Genomic DNA, 14,052 nt, shown 5'->3' with positions numbered 1-14,052 from the left:
CTTTATTAAGAGTAAGGCACTCTGGACAAATTTGTAAAATTTCTATCTTGTTCAAATTATTAAAGGTAATAAGATCATCTATTTTTCTGTAAGTATGGGTATACTAAATTAAACCTTTTTCCTAAAAGTTTTTTTGGAATGGTAAATACTAATGGGAACTCATACATCTACAACTCTTTCCAATATATTTTTATTTATTAAAAGAATTTAACTTCCGGGAGAGTCGGGAAGCAATTTTCCCAAGCAAGAAAATAAAACTCTTAAAAGAATTATATATTCCAATTTAAAGAATGAATTTAAAGCTTTACAGAACCACCAATATCTTACTGAATTTTAATTATCGATTTCAATAACTTAAACTCAATCTTACTAAAAGGTTTTTTTTTTTTTTTCAGTCATGATTTTTACTTGAGAAAAAGATGAAACACTTTCGCATTTCTTAATTATCGTTAATTGATCAGAAGTTAGTTCCCCTTGAAAAGGCAACTAATTTCCAGTCAATGATGATAATTACTTAGTTTGTTGGTTGCAGTTTCACTTTTAACTTTATCTTTTTAATACTTTCATTTTAAATATTCTAATAAGTAAGTTCATTTCAATAGAATTCTAACTACTTTTTCAAAAGAGATAATACATTAAATAATCAACTAGAAAATTAAACATATGTATGTATATATATATATAATAATTTATTTCCTATATATATACGTAAAATATAAAGTATCTAGCTTTCAGAAATCTTTCATTTAATAAATTAATAAAAGCCCTTCAACTTTCGTTTTCATTTTAAAAATAACAGCAATAAAATTTTCTTAACTAAACTCCTGCAGTTGTGATGTGCATTTACTGATGAAATCTGAACCCCAAATCTGGATATTAAATTGTTGTGTGATCTGAAATTAAATTCACTATAAAAAGGTATTGGAAGCTCATCAAGTTCATGCCCTCATGTACTGAAGTTGCTGTGGGAGCTAAATGCACCAACAAGGTTTTGGATTAAGTGGTCACAATATGTTGACTCTTCATTGTATATACTGGAAGAAAAGGAGTTAAGGTACGAAGTAAAAAGGTAATTTTGGAATTGTAAAAAAAAAAAAAATAAATAAATAAATAAATAAATAAAAACCATAATTTACTTATGGCCTTTTGTGGCCAAATCTTTAGCTGGTTGAAAGATTAAAAACTTACAAAATGGAATAATGAACATGAAATTTTTATAATTAATAAAATCCATTATAAAACTATAACTCAATGAAAAATACAAACCATGATTTTTGCCTTCAGCATTAAGTGCACACATCTTAGGAATGGACGAAAATTTGTACTGGTCATTTGAAACTTTTCTTTTCAGAGAAAAAATATTTTCTGGGTCCGACGATGACAAGCTAGATTTTCGACCATTTTTAGAACTCTTTTGGTTTTCACTTTCAGCACTTTCCATAATCTTAGGCTCAACTGGCTTCACAACACTTGAAACTGATCGCACTGCTGGACTTGAGTTACTACTTGATGATGAGCTGCTTGATGTAGTAGAAGAATATGAGGAACTTCGACTTCGAGACCTAGTCCAACGACCTGATTGGTTACGCTTTCGTTCACGATTTAAACTTATCCTATCACGGCTGGAACTACGATGGCGAATACAATGGTTCAAAGAATCTTGTTTTCCAGTAGGTGAAGTATTTTTACAGGTATAATCTTGCATTCTCTTTTTTAATTCAAACCTTAAATCATTTTGAGACAAACGATTTCTTGGCTCTGATTGACCTACATACTTATTGTCACTATCAGAAACACTTCTTGCATCATTTGGCAAATGCTTCTCTTGAACGCTGTCCTTTTGCATTTCAGAATCAAGCCAAATTGATCTTTTAGCTTCAGGTACTACATGATTTATTGATGGCTTTTTATTTGCAAAAACTTTCATTTGTTCACAGTTTCCATTCCTATTAAGATCTACAGATGATCTTTTATTTGCACAGTTTTTTATTTGGCCACAGTTTACATTACTGTTACAAGTTTCAATAGATTTGTCATTTCCTGAACTTGTGTTAGTCTGTTTAACAGAATTTTTTTCAACTGAAAGAATTGTGCTATTATATTGATTGCAATTATAATTATTTTCAGATTTACATAACCACGGGTATTCAGAATCTCTTTCATGTTTGAAAGACTTACTATCATTTTCAGATTTTGAATCTGAAGAATCACAAGTGGATTTTAAACCATTAAAAACATTGGAACTCTGGTGTTGGTATTTATCTAGATTTATATCTGAATTCAGATTTTGAAAACTTAATCTACGTTCAGAAAGCCTGTCTTTCTCCAAAACAGTTTCTGATCCAACTTCATTGCTTTCTTCAGGACTCAATCTTGAATTATTTTCTGTATGTTCATCTTGCAATACAGTCTCATTGCTGTAAGAGTCATTATCACTGTTATCATCCATGTCTGAGTCACTACTTTCGGAATCAGAATCATGTCTATGAAACCTTGTTGGTCCTAAAAAAGATAAAATGTTTCTTGAATTCTACACAAAATTTCAAAAAAGGAGAAAGAACATTTTTTTCCATTTAATTTCATTAGAAATGTTAAAGAATTTTCTTTAATGCAAAAAGGAAAATTATTCCTGTTATATGTTTCATAAAATAATTTTTTAACTAAAAAACTATTTAAAAAGTTTTCTTTATTCTCAGTATTACCAACTGAACCAATCATGCTTAATAAATCCAGAAAATAATAATTTTTACTCCTACTGTATCCAAAGACTATATTTTACATAAATGATGATTAAATGTATTTTAAAGTACATTAGCTTAGACATATGGAATTAATGGATTATCTAAATTTTAAAATTAGAAAAATACAATACTGAAAGGAAAGAAAATATGTAATGCATTGGACAGCACAAAAAAGGGGGGATAGGACAGGTTATTTTAACAAATTATACCATTAAATGATAAAAAATATCATAAAATTCTCTTTTTATCTGTTACTTTAAATAAAAGGCCTTCAAGCTACTTCTTTTATTTAACAAATTTTCCCAAGCCATAGCGAAGGAGACGACTAGGCTTGCAATATTTACTTTTTTGCGAATAACATACCACACACTTCCAAGAAAACAATCTGAATTCAAAATGTGTCTCTTACTTACTTTTGCACTACAAAAGCGCATTCATTCGCTTTCAGTCCTGAAAAATGACACGAAGGTCAGAAAATCAGATATCAGACTGTTTACTTACAACAACACTGATGTCAGCATTCAAATGTATGGAACTGTGGACCAAGTAGGTCAAATATATGCGTTTAATTCTTGATAATCATTTCGCACTAAAGATGTAACTTCAAAATTTTGACCGCATAAGATTAGATTACACCCCTTAATTGCTTTAAATTCCATTCTCTCTACTGATAACAAGATACTCATTTATCAGATGATATTTCATTCTATATAACCTACGTCTCTCTTATCGGGATATGTTATAGATTATCACTTAAAGCATCTACAAATACTTAATACAAACTACAAATAGTAAATGGCTTTTTCATGGGGGTCACATTTTTTTGCCCTTTCCCCAATTATCTTAAGCACCTTTGACCTTAGATTGATTTGGCTTAAATTTGAGGTTAATAATAACAACTCATTATAAAGGTAAAATAATTGAAATACGTTATAAAGCACAATATTTTTCATATAAATTTCTAAACTGTACACAAAAGTGATTATTAACCATATATTATTCATTTTTAACACAATTATACACTGAGAAAATGAACACAGAACTGCTGCAAAGAACTCAAATGCATTTCTTCACTACGATTGATTCACGCACAGAATTAAATAATAAAATTATTTTAAACAGGAAACTAATATTATAAATTCAAAAGTTCATACAATATGTTTACAGAAATATTTAAGTTACACAATGAATAAGAGACCTAAACACTATGGACACAACTACTTAAAGTACTATGCAGGTGTATCACAAACCATTATCATCTTCTTAGCGATAGAAAATAATTTGCAAAGATATTGATTTACAAGTGTTACCAAATTTTGTTTATAGAAATAAAAAAGAATTGCATACTTTTCAAAAGGATAACATTTAGCTATAAAAAATTTCAAAGTATGTGAAATCAAAACAAGAAACTTGATTTTGAAAACTTCTTGTTTATATTTTCAATACTGTTAAATTAATTATATTGGATTGCACTAGGTATCCTCAATGGAGTTTTAAGCTAATTTTTTAAAGTTACATATAATATAATTTTGCCGTCTTCACTTTATTTGGAAGTGTTTTTAAATATTATTATTGATTTTTATATTTCAGTTAGTTATATACTAATTTTCGTCATTTTAAACATTGATTTTTTTAACGTATGTTTTTATAGTAGAACTGAAATATAATATTGGTTTAATTGTTGGCGACAACTGAAAATTAACTAATTTACATGGTGCAAATTTTAATTTCAAAAAATTAACTCCTAATTGTGTAATCTGAAATAATCTTCACCTCAGTAATATTAAGTCAACTTAATAACTTAATATTACTGGTCAATATTAAGTCAACTTAATATTACTGGTAAATTGTTTAGAAAATAATTTCTTCCCACTCTCAAATTTTGGTAATAGGTTGTAGGGTCCTTAGTTTTGTTTCACAGTAAGAACATTCGTACTCCAGACCTTCGGACTGCCAACTGGTCGTACTCCCAATTACATTATGAAAGCACAAGAGAAAATTCCTCATATTCTACCCCACTTAAGAGTGACTGCAGAAGGAAAAAACCCAGTTGTCAAATCCAGGCAGTGACAAATTATTACCCACCACATTTTACAGGTTTGCGCTCAAACAGGAGAATGAAATCCCCTGACCTAGGTGTGTTTTAAGAAAATTTCAGTCTATTTGCATAGTGTGCATTGGCTATGCTGAGAGGTAAATTAATTATGGTATCACTTCAAAACACAAAAATTTGCCAATTACATATGACTTATCCCCAAAGCCTTACTACAGTACAAAGTCTGTAATCTGAATGTCCATTATCCGAAATAATCTATAATCCGGACATCAAAGCCACAAAATATTTTTTTTTTTATATGCGTTTACGCATGCGCGTTGGGAGGATGCGTCTCCAGATACATTAAAAAATGATCGGCATAAGTTATGGCCAGCTACCATATTTCATTGTGAGGAGGATAAAGATGATAGCTGCGAATTTGAAGGTTTTCGGACATCGCAAACTAAAGGTGAAATTTTCCAGTTACTGGATTTTGTAAAAAAATTTGGAGAAGCGGTAATAAATGAAGATGGTATAGCAAAAGTTTTTCATTGCCCCAATCATCAATCAATTAACAGACGGCGAAATCTGTAGTATGGTTCTAGATCCAGAAAACACCACTACTGATAGTGAAGAAAGTGACAGAGAAGTTACTGAAATAAAAAAATTTTGATTGACAAGTTAGTCGGAATTTTCGACACACCAATTACAGGACTTGAACAGTAGAACTTTGAACAAGAGATTCATGTCTACAGAATTAAAGAGAATACCAGAAAATACCGCTTCCGATAGGTGGAACTTTGTAACTGAACAAGAAATTATGTCTGTTTATAGAATTAAAGAGAAAGTATTAGCACAAAAAACGAAGCAACTTAAACAACTTACATTGAAAGAAATGTTTAATAAAGTAAACAAATAAATATTAAGCTTTTTTTTTTTTTTTTTTTTTTTTTGTAAATTTTGATACCCTTTATCTCTGAAATCAGTCAGCTGGTGAGTGTTGTGCAAGATGGAAGTAACTCATATTGAGCAGCACACTTACATCAAAATAGCTGTTCTCCAAGGGGCAAATGCGATGGAATGTCACAATGAATTAGTAAAAACCCTTGGGAATAATGCCCTACCGTATCATACAGGAGCACGGTGGGTAGGAATGTTTCAGCAAGGATGTGTGTCAAACAGTGATGAGCAACGTTCGGGACGACCTGTGAATGTGCAGACCAACTTGGCATGTGCCGTCATCGAGAACCTTACGGATGACGACAGACGTTACTGGAGTTAGAGAGGGAAAATAGCATCGAGAAACGCACTGTCCACAGGATATTGTGTAATGAGCTACAGCTACGCAAAAATCGCTTCACAGTGGGTACACATGCACTGACAGAAGTTCAAAGGTGGGTGCGCTATGCAATATACTCCAATTACTTTGCACACTGGTGATCAAATCTTGTCATGAATAATAGCCATCGGTGAATTTTGGGCCAGGCCATATGAACCAGAACTGAAACGTCAGTTCGTGGAGTGGCGACATCCTGGATCACGAAGGCAGCAGAAGGTCCATCAGAATCCTTCCCCAGTCGAATTGATGGTGATCGTCGCATATGTCGTCAGGGGTGTCATTGTTTGCCACTTTGTTCCTCATGGCAGAACAGTGACTGCACAGTACTACCGGGACTTCCTGGTGCGACAGGCACGACGTGGCGTTCGGGATTAACGTCTGGATCTTGTGGACAGTGAAATAATTCTGCACGACAATGCAAGACCACATAAAGCAGAGTGTGTACGGCAGCTACTCTGACATTGGGAGATGGAAAGAATTGGAGCATCTAATAGTATTCTCCTGACCTTTTGCCCTGTGACTTCTCATTCCCAAGATTAAGGAACCAATACGTGGTAGGCAGTTTGCAACATGAGAGGACATTGCTAATGCTGTGCGTCAACAGATGACTCGATTCACACATGGTGCGGCAAATGCTGAGGCTGATGGTATTCAGCGCCTTCCACATCGTTGACAGCATGTGGTGACAGTAGCAGGGGACTACACTGAGGGTCTTTAGGCCCAGGTTTGTCATGTCAACTTTATGTGCATTGTGTTATCATTCTTTTGCAAGGTGAAAGTCATATTGCCCTGTATACTACCATAATAAATTCGTGTGTTACAATATTTCAGTGCTATTCATTGTCCACAGATGTAGCTAAGACTTTGTCCTTTTGTCTGTATATGTCACATTTTCCAACCGGACTGGTATCTTCAAGAAAAAAATAGTTGCCATGACTTTTGCCCCAACCTACGTATATATATAACATACACCCACTCTATTATCTGGCTCCATGAGCTTAGTTTTTTACTGTTATGTGTTGGTAAATTGTACATTTTTTTCTTTAAAAATGATTTAATTTTGTTGTTCTTATCTTCCAGTTAAGGTTTTTATGGCTTTAGTTAATCTGCATTCAATAGTTGTAGAATTATCAACAAAGTGCGGCTAAGCCAATTCTTAATTTTTAATACCAATATTTGGGAAATTCCATATGAAACAATTAGAAAATATAAAGATTAAGCATGTGAACCACATAAAGGATCACTTATACAATTTACTTTAAAAACTGAGGAATTAACTTCAACACCCTTTTGAAAGTAGGTAGCATTTCTAAAAGCATATTAAATAATATTTTGCATATACAACTCAAGGAATTTATGAACTCCTGAAAATTGTACAAACATTTACAAAATAAAAATATATACTACTTCTATATTACTACAATATAGTTCACCATCATGAATGTAACCTTAGCAGGTCATCCACAACGTAGAAGATAGTGAGAACGATAATTTACTATCCCGAGGTAAGGAAAGACCCCCTCTAGTCAACCTGTCATCATCTGCCTTTCGCATTTGTAGCAGATCTTCTCAGAAACAAATACTAAACCCCCTGGAGATTAAGAAATTCAATTTTCATGACTTACTGCTTTCTTTTTACTGTCAGAGAAATTAATAGTATTTTAAGCCAGCCAACTTCATTCTAAACCATATTATCATTACACATTTTGACAGCTGACATTTCAAGGCTTTTGTCTGTAATTTTTTTTTTTATTCTATACAACTGTTGGTCTTTTTTTAGGGGGGGTATGAAAAAAATCAAAAATCAAAAATGGCATTTCTGGCATATTTTGCTTTTTTATTACCGAAAGGTAACAACGCAATTCAACAAGAGGAAAAAAAATTTGTACGGCATACATGCATGGACCTTATAAGAAATAGACTAACCCAAACGGCTTTTCTCCCTTGTCTGAGTCGTTACCGGCTATCACCTTGATCACATCCGGAGGAGTAGGGATGACTTGCAGAAACTTAACATTGGTTGCCTATTGCAGCGTGTATAATTGTCAAGAAAAAGCTGGTTGTAGTGCCTCATTTCACAAATTAGAATTTCTACATATTTTTATTTTTGAAATTGAGATTTATTTTTTAAAACTGAGCATATTTATCAAGCATAATTAACATTCCAGATAATTATAAAGCTATTGCATGCTTTCAGAACTGGATATTTTTTTAGCTTTTCCTATGCTGTAAGGAAATTTGTAACTACTTCTTTTAGAAAATAATATTTTAAATCTGAACTAATAGAAAATTTTAAACAAGCAATTTTCTCTTGCAATTTTTATGTTTTTTATTGGTGTAAATAAGTAAAAATACTAAAATATTAAAAAAAATTTTTTTGAAAGTTTTGTTTAAAATTCTAAATTGTGCTGCTTTTTTTAAATTATAGATGAGTATTATAGCACAATTTCTATAAAGGAATTTTATTTCAATTATATTTCATAATACATCATAATGATAAACACTTTTGCCTCCTTAAAAATGTTTATACATTTAATTCTAATGTTAAAATTGTATTTAACCGTAATAATTAATTTTGCTTGTATTTTACAGTGATTATTTTTTAAAATTTATTTTTAGTTCTGCATAGCATAAGGTTTTTTTTTTTATTTACTGTTAATTTAATTTATTAGCCCAAAGGGGAGGTAGCCTAGAAAGGCTGTTAATTTCGAAGCGGCATTTTGCGCTGTTTTACTATAAATGTCCCTGGCTCCTTGCAAATTGTTGTTACCAAATATTATCGCCCTGTATTATATGTAAGGAAATTAAATAATGAAGAATCTGAATGAATACATGTATGTTTCTCGCACTGTGACAAAAACGACAGTATCTAGAGCCATCAAATTTTGAATAATGTAATCCTCCACCTGAACATGGGCATCTGGGCGGCCGAGTTTCGAATTTGTTTTAATCTATTTCATATTTTGTAAATCTTTTAACGAATTTTTGATTAACAAACTCAACGAATTCAGAGCGAGCACTGTACGGAAAATAACAGTTTTATCTCTGCGGAAATTCTAAAGATATGCTGTTTTCAAATGTATGTGGTTTACGGGCGAAGAACATGATATTCAATAAACATAGGTAACACACAAAACGTTAAAAAAAGGTTCCTTTTGGGCGTAACATAAAATCCGAGTGCTTATAGATTTTATTTTACCTTTTTTTCCCCCTTCATTACACTCAGAAAATTTTATGCTCCGAATTTTATAAATTTCTAAAATAAATATTCCACTTTAATGTTAATAAGTTAATGATGATACAATCAAATAAATGATTGTTTTGTAATGTTATTATAGTTTTGAAAATCACTACCTGAAAATGGTCATTAAATTAAAAAAAAAATTATCAAATCTTGTTTAATTTTACCTTATTTATTTCAAAGCATCACATACTATCAATCTTATTTAATTTTACGTTATTTGTATGCAAAATTAAGTTCATAAATTTTGTGCCCAGTGTTTTTACCGTTTTACCAAAGTAAAGATGTTTGTACAAGAGTTACGCGTGAAAAAAATGCACGAAATGCAGTGAAAAGTGCTTTAATGAGATATATTAAATCCTATTAGGAAAAAACTGTGGCATTCATAATCTCATGACTATACAACATATCACATTTAATAATTAAAAAGAGTTATGTAATACAAATGCCGTAGATTTCAGCGTTAACGTAAACCAGATCGTCCCTACTCTTTCTTGCCGACATGTCGGTGACACGCGCCCCGCCCACTGGGTTAGTCTATTTCTTATAAGGTCCATGCATACATGGAGAAAATGTCCTTAACAGATCACCACTTGCAAAATTGTTCGCAAATTTTTTTTTCTGCTAATTTCAATATTGAAGATGCACTAAATTCTAGAACGCTAGTTAAAACTAAGAAAGAAGAAAAAAAATAAGATACTGATTGTAGCTAGCAGTTGAATAAGAACATGATAAATCTCAGAGATTAAATTTTCTGAACTCAACCATTTATGATTCTGTGAAACAACTTTCAAGTTTCATTTCAAATCTCAAACCATGGGTCCCATATATTTTTAAAGTAAAGAATTTGCTCTACCCCATTGAGCTCTATAACTTGCTTTTCAAACATCAACAAAATGCACCACAATGCTGAATGCAAGCGATCATGCAGAAGAAATGAAGTGACTCAAAGCATTTCGAGAGACAATATTCATTAAAAAGAACAGATGCCAAAAGAACAGATGCCAAAAGAACAGTCTGATGAGATTTTTATGTTTTTTTAAATAATTATTTTTTTGGGGGAAAGAAAACCTCTATCAATCTGCAACCGAGACAGTGTAGAGCCATCATTTGGATAAATTGAGTCATATCTCCAAACAAGAGGGGGGGGGGAAGGAGAGAACTGAACAACAAGAAAAGGTAAAGTGTTTTATTGTGATAATGCCAGACTTCCCCCCCCCCCAAGTTTGGTAACTCATCAGAAGCTGTGGTCAAACTATAACACGTCTCCAAGAAGAGCATTCCTGCAAAGAATTTCGGTAAAAGGAAATTCTGGTATTTATTTTAAAAAGTCTTTCTAAAGATCAATTCTCCTAAAAAAATAATGACGAAATTCAGAAAATATGGACATTTTAAAGATTTTTAGCATCAATGAATCCTCTTTTTAGGAAACACACCTACATGAAGAATTATTTAAGCAAATCCATGTCTTCATGAAAAAAATTACAATGGTGTTCTTTGAAAATACTAATAAGGTTAACATTAGCACTATTTTTAACCTTTCAGTAATACACTGATCAGACAGACAATAAAAATCTGTTTTAAGAAGTAACTAAATATTATAATTCATCACGCTCTTTGTTATTTAAAGGAAGACTGTTCTTTCATATAATTCAACTATAAAATCAAGTCTTTCCTCCACTTGATTTAATTTTTATTCTGCCTTCTAAATCAGTATGGCTCTGAAAATCCGCCACTTGAATTCTCAATATTTTGCTCGCAAGTTAATTTTGCATTGCTTAATCAACGACAATGCTTCTTCCCCCCCACAGCCAATTTCCATCAGGCACCTGACATCTCAATCCCCTTAACCCCTTGGGGACATTTGACATCTGAGACACGTCATTCACTTTTTCTCCCCTAGGAGCAGATGACGTGTCTAAGATGTCAAACCAAAAATTAAACTCTTGGGTACATTTCACGTCTGAGAGACGTCATTCACTTGTTTTCCCTAGGAGCGTATGATTCACATACTTAGAACGAAACATTCAAATGCTGATTTGATAAACACAGGCAAAAGGAGATAGCGAAAATATTATAAAACCGGCATCAGATATGGCCTTTTATAATGCTTACTATATTTTATATCCTTTCGTTTAGCTATTGCCGAAGAATTGCTGGAGCAATTGTCATTGCCAAATTATAAGCATCGTGGACGCCCGTCAAGTAGAGATACACCATTTCGTTTGACAGCGAAAAATTGGGCACACTTTCCTGAGAACATTCCGTAAACTAAGTCCAAGCAACATCCTGGGAAAAGGTGCCGTGTTTGTTATAAGCATCATATTAGGAAAGAGACTACGTGGCAGTGCAAACAATGCAAAGTAGCACTGCATTTACTTACTTGCTTTGAAAAATTTCGCACTCTGCATAATTATTAGTAATTGTTTTTTTTTTTTTGTTTTGTTTTGTTTATGTTTTTTTTGTTTTGTTATAGCTTGAATTTATTTCATTTAGTTTTACTTTGTTGTTGTTAATTTATTTTTGTTTTGCAATTTTAGTTACTTGAAGACATCTTAATACTACATATGTCACCAATATTTTAGAAATAAATAAATTCTTACGTAAAATGTACTGCTTTTGCATTCTACTCCAAGCAACCAAAAATTATATCCGTTCCACGTGCAAATATTTTCTCAAATAAATCCATACCCAAGGGGTTAAGTTGCTGATTACTCGAAGTTACTTGAGCAGAACTTTGTCTTACTTTGAAACCTGAGTCTGCAAACACTCAATGCAACAAAATACAAATTTTCATAACCGGTATATATTAGTTGACTAGGCCAAGGCCCCAGACCAAGCACTCAAATGCAAACAAATTTACTTAAACTAGAAGGAAATCAAATCCGAGCCCAAACCAAGGAATGAACTTAAAAATCATAGTGTCAATGAAGATAAATCTAACAGACTTGCACTGAATGCTTTTATGGATATTTTCAAACTCTTTAAAAAAACTAAATATGTTTAAAGGCTTTTCCCTGTTAAATATATTTTCCAAAATACTGATTAAATGCCTGAAATGAATGCAAATGAAAATACTATTGGTTAACTCTTTATACTGTTCACTCTGTTTGAAGAAATTTTTACTGTTAATGTTGTTACTAATAAAAAATAATTACTTGTAATGCAAGTTATAGTTATACTTTTCTGTTTGCTTTATTGTAAACTTTCCTTGCCCTACTTCTGACATATACCTTTAAATAATATTATTTATAATTACCCTGATGATTGCACCCCCCTCCTACAGTGTAAAGTACCAGATCGTTTTTGCTGCTTTTACTCTCTTTATTATTGATATTTATGTGTATATTACCTACCATGCTTTTTATGTAATTTATCAGATATGTCTTTATCCTACTGCCAATGTTATTATTTTAAAACTTCATTCTTACCCAAAGACTCACACTTAATTATACTGTATTTTATGTTTAATGTATTTTACTTTTTAGTAACTTTAGTCACCAGCTCATACGGCTTTCACCCAGATGCTTATTTTGTTTCTGTCTATTAAATCTCTTCGCTTCTTTCACAATTATTGTTATCAGCCCATTTACTTTTCGGTACACTATTTTTAATCTTAATTGATTATGTTTCTACTGATATTATGCAAAATTGCTCATAAATAAGTTGCAGTTATTTTCTTGCATGTGTATTAGGAAAGTCCCAATTTTGTTCGATGAGGGGTAGGGCCTTCGGCCCAGGTACCCTGGTGTTTACATTGTTCCCCAGTGAGAAGGTGAGCTAAAATCCTTCCAAACGGCTTCCAAATCCATCTTTAAGTCCATCAAAATATGCCACCCATCAAGAAGCAAAAAATAAAAATTTAAATTCTTCCTTTAGAAAATTTTTACTTTAACCTTTAAAAATACATATTACTCAAACATAATTTTGTTTTTTCTCACTATAGCATATCGTCTTCTCAAAGCAGATAAAATACAAATGACTACAATTACAAAACATTCGAAACATAAGAAGACAAAACTAATTGATTGGTTACCTGTCCGACGATACGCTTTTGGTGACATAGAGTCTTCATTTTGTGATTGGCTCCATTTGTGCTGAGGAAGTACAAGAGCTGGTACATTTTCACAGGAAGATTTTTTTTCTTCCAAGGAAACAGGACTGATGACAATCAAATTTGACCTTTGACTAGCTTTCTGTGATAAAAGCAAACATGCTAAAAATTAGATGTTTTCAAAAATAATATTAGATATATATTATTACATACCTGCCAACCTCTAAAGATAAAAATTCAGAAGAACACGAAGAATTAATATCATGCTTTGATATTAAAAAAATAACAACTTATACAAATAGAAAAAAGAAAATTGTACTTACATTAGTAAATCTCAATTAAGTAGTAACTAAAAAATTTATTAGGAAACATAAAACAAGAACTTAATGTTATACAAAAACATTATTGCAATGAATTTAGAGTGCATTTTTTGGCTTTAGCCAAAAATTCTTTGGAAAATTTCCTGTCATAAAAATTAGTTTCCTCATAACATTTAGCAATTAAAATGTTTTCTAGAGTTTTTGGTGAAATTGAAGAACGAAACAGTTTTGTTTTTCTTCACAACACTGAAGACTCTCTCGCACTCAGCATTACTGTGTGGAATTACGAGAATAGCAGATAAAACTCTTGCTAGTCTATCAT

At 31.8% G+C, this 14,052-nt stretch overlaps 1 protein-coding gene across 2 annotated transcripts in view; it reads right to left on the bottom strand.

The window, feature by feature from the left end:
• LOC118179782 (uncharacterized) overlaps positions 1-14,052 on the bottom strand; it is a 71,132-nt gene that overhangs the window by 41,066 nt on the left and 16,014 nt on the right. For both annotated transcript variants that reach the window (XM_085825244.1, XM_085825250.1), the window contains 2 exons: positions 13,393-13,552; positions 1,267-2,502 (listed from right to left, as the gene is read on the bottom strand). In XM_085825244.1, coding sequence (XP_085681370.1) covers positions 1,267-2,502; positions 13,393-13,552 — 1,396 coding nt within the window. The remainder of the gene's footprint in view (positions 1-1,266; positions 2,503-13,392; positions 13,553-14,052) is intronic.

The sequence above is a fragment of the Stegodyphus dumicola genome, chromosome 1 (assembly GCF_044657685.1).
Source record: "Stegodyphus dumicola isolate Sdum_Otavi_A_Nest chromosome 1, ASM4465768v1".
Classification (NCBI taxonomy): domain Eukaryota; kingdom Metazoa; phylum Arthropoda; class Arachnida; order Araneae; family Eresidae; genus Stegodyphus; species Stegodyphus dumicola.
The sequence above is the reverse complement of the archived record's forward strand: the minus strand, read 5'-3'. Positions and strand labels throughout refer to the sequence as shown.